The 10176-nt window shown below is 43.5% G+C and overlaps 1 protein-coding gene across 1 annotated transcript in view; it reads right to left on the minus strand.

Annotated features, from left to right (window-relative positions):
- The window catches only part of LOC109920522 (A disintegrin and metalloproteinase with thrombospondin motifs 6-like), a 148101-nt gene that overhangs the window by 101982 nt on the left and 35943 nt on the right, over nucleotides 1–10176 (minus strand). Inside the window, exons 7-8 of the mRNA XM_048613909.1 lie at nucleotides 9993–10172; nucleotides 4851–5206 (exon numbers count right to left, since the gene is read on the minus strand). Coding sequence (XP_048469866.1) covers nucleotides 4851–5206; nucleotides 9993–10172 — 536 coding nt within the window. The remainder of the gene's footprint in view (nucleotides 1–4850; nucleotides 5207–9992; nucleotides 10173–10176) is intronic.

The following is a 10176-nucleotide window of genomic DNA, read 5'->3' on the forward strand; positions in this document are numbered from 1 at the left end:
ATTTATTAGCTGTGAAACTACCATAGGTTGCAGCATATAAGATAATTTTTTAAACGTCAAAAAGTCCTTCCAAAAATGTGGGTGATTTTTATCCAAGAATAAAATGTGAAGCACTGGTGTTGTACAGTAGGAGCCGATTTTGTTTGTTGTGTTTAATCTGCTTGGTGTGGCCGGTTATGAGAAGGTAGAGGGCAGGTACAGCCTTAAACATGCATCTTGGAGCTGAAAGCTTCAGGCTAACGCCTAATGCAAGTATAGACCTAGGCATTTATTAGCTTAAAAATGGGGAGTCAACTTCTACACCAAGAATAGGCTTAAAATTGCACACTGGTGCCAAAAAGTAAGGAAGTCAATGTGTACATTGCAATTTCTGGGAAATAATAAGGCACATTTATCATACAAATAAAGCTGCTGCACTAAATCTATTAGATTTTCAAAGAAAATGGATAGTTTCAATAAATAACTAGGAATGAGTTTTAAACTCTGACTCTAGAATTAAAATAGTGAGATGAATTAGAAAATTGTTCTATAATCTCAGGTTTAATTTAAAATATAAGTGGTTCAGTTACCTATATTTAGTATGTCTCCACCAACCAAAATGAAGGCTTCTTTTAACATTGAGTCATTGTTCACTGTCAGTTTTCCCTTTCAATTTTTTTTGTGCAGCTACTTTCAACACTCAAAGCTTAACATGAGTCTGGCCAAAGCAGCCCACTTGATTGATACCCATCCATGACATTCAATAATCCTTCAATGACTTTTAAGGGCAACTAGGGATGGGCAATAAATGCTGGCCAGCCAGCGATGCCCACATCCCACAAATGGATGAAATAAAAACCCTCTGATGCACAATGACAGTAAGGTATTGGTTCGGCCACTTTTGAATTACTGCGTTCAATTCTGGTCTCCCTGCTATAGGAAAGATGTTGTTAAACTTGCAAGGGCTCAGAAGGGATTGACGAGGATGTTGTTAGAGTTGGATAGTTTGAGCTATAGGGAGTGGCTAAATAGACTGGGGCTGTTTTCCCTGGAGCATCGGAGGCTGAGGGGTGACCTTATAGAGGTTTATAAAATCGTAAGGGGCATGGATAGGGTGAATAGTTAGGTCTTGTCCCTGGAGTTGGGGTGTCCAAAACTAGAGGGCATAGGTTTAAGGTGAGAGGGAAAAGATATAAAAGGGACCTAAGAGGCATTTTTTTCAGGGAGAGGGTATGGAATGAGCTGTCAGAGGATGTGGTGGAGGCTGGTACAATTACAACATTTAAAAAGCATCTAGATGGGTATATGAATAGGAAGGGTTTAGAGGGATATGGGCCAAATGCTGGCAAATGGAAGACACCAGCAGCATACCAGAACTTCAAGAGATTCAAGGGCCAGAGATGAGTGTAGTGGCCATCACTAAGGAGAAGGTACTGGGGAATCTTATAGATATGAAAGTGGATAAACCACCTGGTCCAGATGGACTACAACCTGATGTTCTGAAGGGTGGCACAGTGCCTCACAGCACCAGGGACCCGGGTTCAATTCCACCCTCAGGTGACTGTCTGTGTGGAGTTTGCACATTCTCCCCGTGTCTGCGTGGGTTTTCTCTGGGTGCTCCGGTTTCCTCCCACAGTCCAAGGATATATAGGCTAGGTGGATTGGCCATGCTAAATTGCCTATAGTGTTCAGGGATGTGTAGATTAAGGGGATGGGTCTGGGTGGGAAGTTCTGAGGGTCGGTGTGGACTTGTTGGGCCAAAGGACCTGTTTCCACACTGTAGGGATTCTATGATCTATGAGATAGCTGAGGAGAGGCATTGGTGGTGATCTTTCAGGAATCACTGGATTCAGGGAGGGTTCCCAGAGGACTGGAAAATGGCTAATGTAGCATCCCTGTTTAAGAAGAGAAGGAGGCAGAAGACAGGAAACTGTTGGCCAGTTAGCCTGACCTCGGACGTTAGTAAGATTTTAGATTCCGTTATTACAGATGAGATTGTGGCGTACTTGGAAGTGGATGATAAAATAGGGTTGAGTAGGCACAGCTTCACCAAGGGGAGGTCATGCCTGACAAATTTGTTAGAATTCTTTGAGGAGTAACCAGCAAGTTAGACAAAGGAGAACCAGCTGATGTAATCTGTTTGGATTTTCAGAAGGCCTTTGTCAAGGTGCTACATAGTAGGCTGCTAAATAAGACAAGAGCCCATGGTGTTAGGGACAAAGTACTGGCCTGGATAGAGAATTGGTTGGCTGGCAGAAGGCAGAGAGAAGGGATAAACAGGTCCTTTTCAGGATACTAGCCAGTGACTATTCAAGTTCTGCAGGGATATGGGCCCTTTTCTGCAGTTGTGTTGGGACCACAACTATAAATTAACAGCGTGAACGAAGGAACTAAGGGCATTATTGTTACGTTTGCAACTGACATAAAGATAGGTGGAGGGACAGGTAGCGTTGAAGAAGTGGGGAGACTGCAGAAGGACTTGGACATATAGGAAAATGGGCAAAGAAGTGCCAGATGGAATACAATATGGGTAAGTGTGAAGTTATGCACTTTGGTAGGAAGAATAGAGACATGGGCACTTTTCTAAATGGAGAAAGGTTTCGGAAAGCTGAAGCACAAAGGGACTAGGGAGTTCTAGTTCAGGATTTCTTAAAGTTAACGTGCAGGTTCATTATGGCAGTTAGGAAGGCGAGTGCAATGTTAACATTCATTTCAAGAGGTTTAGAATACAAGAGCAGAAATATATGCTGAGTCTGCATAAGGCTCTGGTCAGACCACAATTGGAATATTGTGAACAGTTTTTTGCCCATAACTAAGGAAAGATGTGCTGGCATTGGAAGGGGACCGAAGGAGATTTACAAAAATGGTCCTGGCGATGACGGGCTTGTCGTATGAGGAGTGGTTGAGGATCTGGGTCTGTACTTGATGGAGTTTAGAAGGATGAGGGGGAATCTGATTGAAACTTACAGAATACTGAGGGGCCTGGATAGAGTAGACATGGAAAAGATGTTTCCAGTCACAGAGGAGAGTAGGCACTGCCTCAGAGTGAAGCCCATTAGAGCTGAGCTGAGGAGGAATTTCTTCAGCCAGTGGGTGATTAATCTGTGGAACTCATTGCTGCAGAGGGTTGTGGAGGCCCAGTTATTGAGTGTGTTTAAGACAGAGATAGATAGGTTCTCGATTAGTAAAGCGATCCAGGGTTGCAGGGAGAAGGCAGGAGAATGAGGTTGAGAAATATATCGGCCATGATCAAATGATGGAGCAGATTCAATGGGCCAAGTGGCCAAATTCAGCTCCTATGTCTTATGGGTCTGGGCTGTGTCATGCCAGATCCACGGCAATCTGACTGACTTTCAACTGTAGCCTGAAATGTCCAGGAAGCTGCTGTGATGTACCCCGGGTCGTGACAGGATTGACTCCAGCAATTCAAGAGGGTGGTTCATCACCTTGTCAGAGGGATTGAGAGGTGGGTAATAAATGCTGATCGTTCCAGGCATGTCCACATCAGATGAAAAAGGAAGATTCTTTTGTCAGTCAGGGTTAGTCTCAAAAACCACATTGCTTGCCTTATGTTTAAGGATAAATAGTTTGATATGTTACAGGAAAAGAGAAGAAATGTAACTTAGCACCAAATTACTGGGAGAATCTTTCGGGTTTATCTAGAGATTTTGAAAGGTAAGCAGGGGAGCTAACTGAGTGGGAGTCAAAATTTCAAAGGGTAATCATAGAATCCCTACAGTGTGGAAACAGGCCCTTCGGCCCAACAAGTCCACACTGACCCTCAGACATCCCACCCAGACCCACCCCCCTATAACCCACCTAATCTATACCTCCCTGACCACTACGGGCAATTTAGCATGGCTAATCCACCTAACCTGCACATCTTTGGACTGTGGGAGGAAACCAGAGCACCCAGAGGAAACCCACGCAGACATGGGGAGAATGTGCAAACTCCACATAAACAGTCACCCAAGCGTGGGATTGAACCCAGGTCCCTGGTGCAGTGAGGCAGCAATGATAACCACTGAGCCACCATTTTCTATTAAATTCCCAGAATCTTTCAGGCAGGTCACCTTTCGTTTCCACATTCATTAGCAAGGTATGAATACTGATTAACACCCCCTCCCACTGCAATTACATTCGTGGGTGAAACCTCATTAGGCAAAAACAGAAACACACTGTGTTCCCCAACCCAATATATCATATATAGTGTATCAGAGATAGTAGGAACTGCAGATGCTGGAGAATCTGAGATAACCAGCTGTAGAGCTGGATGAACACAGCAGGCCAAGCAGCATCAGCCTTCCTGCTCCTATGATGCTGCTTGGCCTGCTGTGTTCATCCAGCTGTACAGCTGGTTATATCATATATAGTGTATGTGTGTTGCCTGTTGGAATAGACTTCTTCTTGCAGCTCCAAAGAGTACAAACCTGTTCACTCTTTCTTTGAACAAGCTGTTTCTTTGCTCAAATGCTTACAATGTAAGAGGGGAAGCCTGATTTGGTCAACCAGCTCATGAGAAACCTGTCATATGAGATCTTGCTTGCTGTTCTGAAGCACTTTAGTGCAAGGGGGAGGAATGATTGGGTCAACAAGCCTGCCCAAGCGAGGAAGCTACACTACTTGATGCCAGCAAACCTGGCCAGGACAGGCAAACAGGGCTTTACTCAAAAGGGAACTCAACTCTATATGCTCAGATACAGGTAGGTTAGGTAGGAAGAGATGGTAGATAATGATTAATCACAGTTTCAGCTTCTTGCTTCAGCAGTGGAGTCAGCTCCTAAGCCAGAGCCTGTCCGCTCCATCTGTTTCTTTTCTTCTTTTTTCTCTTTTTTCATTTTCTTTCTCTCTCTTTTTTTCTCTCTACTTACCTCCATTCCTCGGACACCATCAGTGGTGGAGAGTTCAGCCAGTGCAGATTTGATGGACTCCCGGCCCCAAGGAAGCCCAGCATAGACTTGCAGCCTCGAGGTGGAGCTCAGTGTGGACCCCTGACCTCGAGGTGAAGCCCAGTGTGGACCCCTGACCTCGACGTGAAGCCCATGTGTGGACCCCTGACCTCGAGGTGAAACCCATGTGTGGATCCCTGACCTCGAGGTGAAGCCCAGTGTGGATCCCTGACCTCGAGGTGAAGCCGAGTGTGGATCCCTGACCTCGAGGTGAAGCCGAGTGTGGACCCTTGACCTTGAGGTGAAGCCGAGTGTGGACCGTTGACCTCGAGGTGAAGCTGAGTGTGGACGCTTGACCTTGAGGTGAAGCTGAATGTGGACCCTTGACCTCAAGGTGAAGCTGAGTGTGGATCCCTGACTTTGAGGTGAAGCCCAACATGAACCCCTGGCCTCGAGGGAGTCCACACTGGGCCTCACCTGCTTTAGAAAGACTGTAATGCTAAACTTTTACCTTTATTTCTTTGGTTTTCTAATTTATACCTGAGACTGCGTACCTAGGTATCTTTGTACCTAAGATGGCGCCAAAAGTGGTGACTTTGTACACTTTCCACTATACTCATTTATCCCTGTACTTGAGTACATGTGACAATAAAACTTAATTCGAATTCTAGAGAATTGAATTTAAGGGGTGTGGTTATTGGGCGCACTGGAAGAACGCTGAGGAATTGAGACAGTAAGCGAGTACACAGATGGGAGTATCACAGTGATGGTTAGGGGTATGCAGAAGGGTGGGTGTTGAATATTTTGGCTGGGAATACATTGGGATATTAGAAGTGCTGGGGACGGGAACAGAACCAGGGAATTGAATAAGGGGCTGGGTATGGCTAAAGTTGGAAATGGGGAGTTGGAGGGGAGCTGGGTCAAAAACAAGAGCAGGAATATCAAGGAAGCTAGTTAAAGGGCTGATAGTCACAGGGAGAGATTGAAAAGGCCAAAGCAGGTGCGCCATAGGAAAGGAAAAAGCTATCTGAAGTGATGGAAGGAGAGATATACTGTAGAGAAGGAGGGTAGAGTGTGAATTAATTAAATGAAAAATTTTCAGCTACATATCTCTCTCCTTAATTATCCTGCAAAATAAAGTCTTGCAGGGAATATGCAGTACAAATAGGAGGGCCTGAGATATGTCTAGATGTGATCCTGCACAAAACAAACCGAAGAAGTCAAAATGGAAACTGAAGAATGCGTCAGCACTGAGTTAAGGCCTTAGCACTGAAGGGAAACACTTACTGCAGAATAAAGCTCTGTCAATTTCTAACATCAACAGCACAACCTTATTCCCTGATTCATTACACACTAAGAAGAACAGCTAAGACTGTTTGTGATGCTGGTGGGGGGATTTATTCCCCATGCACTGCAGCAGGCCTGAGCATCTGAAAGTTGAGGACATGACGATGAAACCATTCTGCAGACTGTAGCGTCCAAGTTTTGCAGGATTATTCTTCAGAGAATAAGCAAGCCCCCAAGAGTCGGATTGAACTACTAGCTTTCCATTCATAAAAGAATGTAAATATCAAAGATCTTACACATGGAAGAATGAGGAAGAGGAAGAATAGTTACAGTTTGTTTTCCTTTATTCATTCACGGGATGAAGGTGTCGCTTGCAAGGCAGCATTTATGCCCATCCCTAATTGCCCAGAGGGCAGTTAAGAGTTAACCACAATGCTGTGGGTCTGGAGTCACATGTAGACCAGACCAGGTAAGGATGGCAGTTTCCTTCCCTAAAGGACATTAATGAACCAGATGGGTTTTTCCCAACAATTGGCAATGGATTCATCATCTGCCGTGGTGGCATTTGAACCTGGGTCCCCAGAACATTATCTGGGCTTCTGGATTACCAGTCCAGTGATAATACCACTAGGCCATTGCCTCCCATGAAGAGGGGAACCATGTCCTCAAGGCTGTTGAGCAGTGTACTGGAAAAGTGGGTACCAAAGCTGTTGCAGCCTGCTGTGGGTGATTGAAAGGCAGTGCTAGAGAAATATTCTCATGACCAGGGGACATTGTTAATTACATACGCTACCTCTTGCAGGTAGAACATCAGCCATGTGGCTTGGAAGGCAGTGCTGTGTCTGTGGCACTGAAGATCACGGCAACATGACATTCAAAACCAAACTTAAACTGGGGATATGTGTGGTATCTCGCAAAAGCAAATACACAATGCATTAGTGAGTTTCCCTTTACAAGAAAGTGGTACAGTTTGTCCAGTGCACCATGGAGCTAGAGAGCCGAAGTTCCCAAGCTGTCAGATTTGCAACCAATGCTGGATTCATTCAGACACAATGGACCATCAACTGCATTTGTGTGGTACTCATGGCAGAGACATCATCCAGCTTTTACCGATTAAAGTGAATTTCTGATTATCACAGCCTGGATATCTTCTCACTTGGGAGTTTCAGAGAATTCTAATTTCCTTCTCCCTACCTTAATATCTCTATATTCAAGACCGAACTTGTTAAATATTGAACCAAATTCTTTTTAAGCGTGAGAATTCATTTCCATCTTAGACTGTTCCACATGTCCACTATCTTGCATACAGGTTTATTCAAACTGAGGAATTTTTCATTGTGTCTGCTTGTTGTTCAAGACTTTTGAACGGACATCTTAAATGTTCATATTGATCCCTCTCTCTCAGAGTGTACTCTGCACTCTGTTCTGCTACCCGATGCACTTTGTATAGTATGATCTGTCTGTACAGCACACAAAACAACACTTTTCACTGTATTTCGGTACACGTGACAACAATAAACCAAATCAAATCAAATATTATTTTAAAGTATTATTGAGTTTTTCTTTGTAATTTAGACTTGACATTATCCCAGTCACTGTTCTCCAAGTCTTTTCTAATACATTAAATTATTTTTGCTTCATAAAATGCCTGCTTTCTGAGCCGTAATGAAAGTGATTGTGGACAATACGGACTGAGATTGATAGAATCAATTCACAGTTTTTGGTTTGTTGCATCTCGAGCATTTTCGTCCCAGCACTAAGAGAACAGTAAGCATTTATACATTAAAGAAAGTGTAATTCTTTTGTCAAGGAATGTTGTGTTGAGTAGACATTTCCATACAGTAACTAGTTGTCCATATGCACCCTTTTCATCCTTGATATTATGTCTCACAGTTACTGAGCACACCATTGTATTTTATACATTATACATATATTTTATTTGTATTTCCTAGTCACTGCTTTTTGATTTTAAAATTGTTGAATGTAGAAAATAATTCTGCTTACAGTACTTTTATCTCAGTGCCAGGCAAAATCAATGATCCAGATCATAAGATTGATTGATTTTTGCAGTTTAAAATTAGACAGGGGGGAAGACGAAAGAACTGATTGTTCTATTGGGTACATGTTATAGATAATGGCTGTGTGAGGGACATAGAATATAACGATAAATGTAGGCTTGTTCTCTAATCAAAATGCACAAAATGCAAGCCAATCTATGCTTTAACTGCAGATGCAGTATTAGTTTTTCTGGACAATATCCTCATTAAAGCTTTAAAAAATATTCTGTGCTAGGGTCAGTTGTGAGCCTAGAAGCATCATCTGGTACCAGTTTCATTTTTAAGACTGTTTGTTTCTTTCTTTTGTTTTCTGGAGGTCAGGTTGCCAAACTTTTGCAAGACTCCAGTATAGGAAACATTGTGAATGTGGTTGTAACTCGGCTCATCTTACTCACTGATGACCAGGTAAGAATGATTCTTGTGTGCTCCCCTGCCTTTTGTGTAACTTTTCAATCCTCCCTTAAACATCCCATCCTATGCTCCACAAGCACCAGCTCATCCTAAGCTCTGCTGTCTGTAACATATCTTCAACAGATCTTGCATCTCTAATTGACAGTGTCCTTACTGACCCAGTCCACCAATTGCTTGATTGTAAAATTGTCATTCTCCCCGGCCTTGCCTCTCCCTATTTTGTAATCTGTTGTATAAGATGATGGTTCTGAAAGAGTTCATGTTGAAGGTAACATTTAGCTCCACCTAATCGGATGATGCTGCTCAGACTTGGTGGAGAAGAGGCAGTATCACACAAGATATCAATGCAGACAGACATGTCATCTTTTCTCTTCATAATGTTTGTAATTATGTCTAACTGGTCAATATATCTTCAGGGAAGAGGACAACCTTATCACTGGAGACCAACAGAACCTATCCACTTTGTACATATAAACTCTGGACAGTCGTACATTACAAGACAACACAGAGTAGAAAAAGCAGCAAATGCTGACAGTCAGAGTCAAATGCTGAGAGTCAGTGTCTGTGCTGTGAACAACACAGCCTCAAAGACAAAAGCAGTGCCCAGCCCTGACAGAATAACATTACATCTGAAAAACTATAAATCATTTCCAGAATATGTGCAGAACTAGCAAAAAGCAAATGCATAATCATACAAAGAGGTCAGTGCAGTGGAATCTCCTCCTTCAGAAGAAAACCTTACATTAGACAATGTGCCATCAATGCAAAGGATACCTAAGTTTTTAAATATTCCTTCATAGGATATAGACTTTGCTGACTGTGTTAGCACTTATTGCCCATCACCATTTGCCTTTGAATCGGTGGCTGTGAGTTGCCTTCTTGAAGTGTTCAGTCTTTTTGGTATAGGTTCATCCACAATGCTGTTAGTGCGGGAGTTCCAGCACTGTGACACAGCGACTGTGAAGGAACAGTGATATATATCAACATTACTGGCATGAAAGAGGAGTTGATGCCTGTGATTGATCAACTGTGATGTTGATGAATGACAAAGCAGGCCTGGGTGACAGAATGGCCTACTGCTCCTATTGCTTATGTTCTCATGTTCTTAATTCAGGACGGTGAGTGGCTTGGAGGGGAACTTGCAGGGGATGGTATTCCCATGTATCTGTATTAGAATTACAATTGGGTTTATTGTCACATGCACTCACATAAGCGCAATGAAATATTTACAATGTCGCCATTTACACCACCATCTTACATACGAAATCTGAGGAATAAATCAGAAAAATAAAGAAATGAAATGTTCAGCATTACAGACTTTTAAGCAGTCTGTGGCGGACCTCACCTCCAGTCTGTGCTGGGACCATACCTCCAGTCCGCGCTGGGACCATGCCTCCAGTCCGCGCCGGGACCTCACCTCCAGTCCGCGCCGGGACCTCACCTCCAGTCCGCACCGGGACCTCGCCTCCAGTCCGCACCGGGACCTCACCTGCAGTCTGCACTGGGACCTCACCTCCAGTCTGCACTGGGACCATACTTCCAGTCTGCACTGG

Source organism: Rhincodon typus, chromosome 29 (genome assembly GCF_021869965.1).
Source record: "Rhincodon typus isolate 14 chromosome 29, sRhiTyp1.1, whole genome shotgun sequence".
Lineage (NCBI taxonomy): Eukaryota > Metazoa > Chordata > Chondrichthyes > Orectolobiformes > Rhincodontidae > Rhincodon > Rhincodon typus.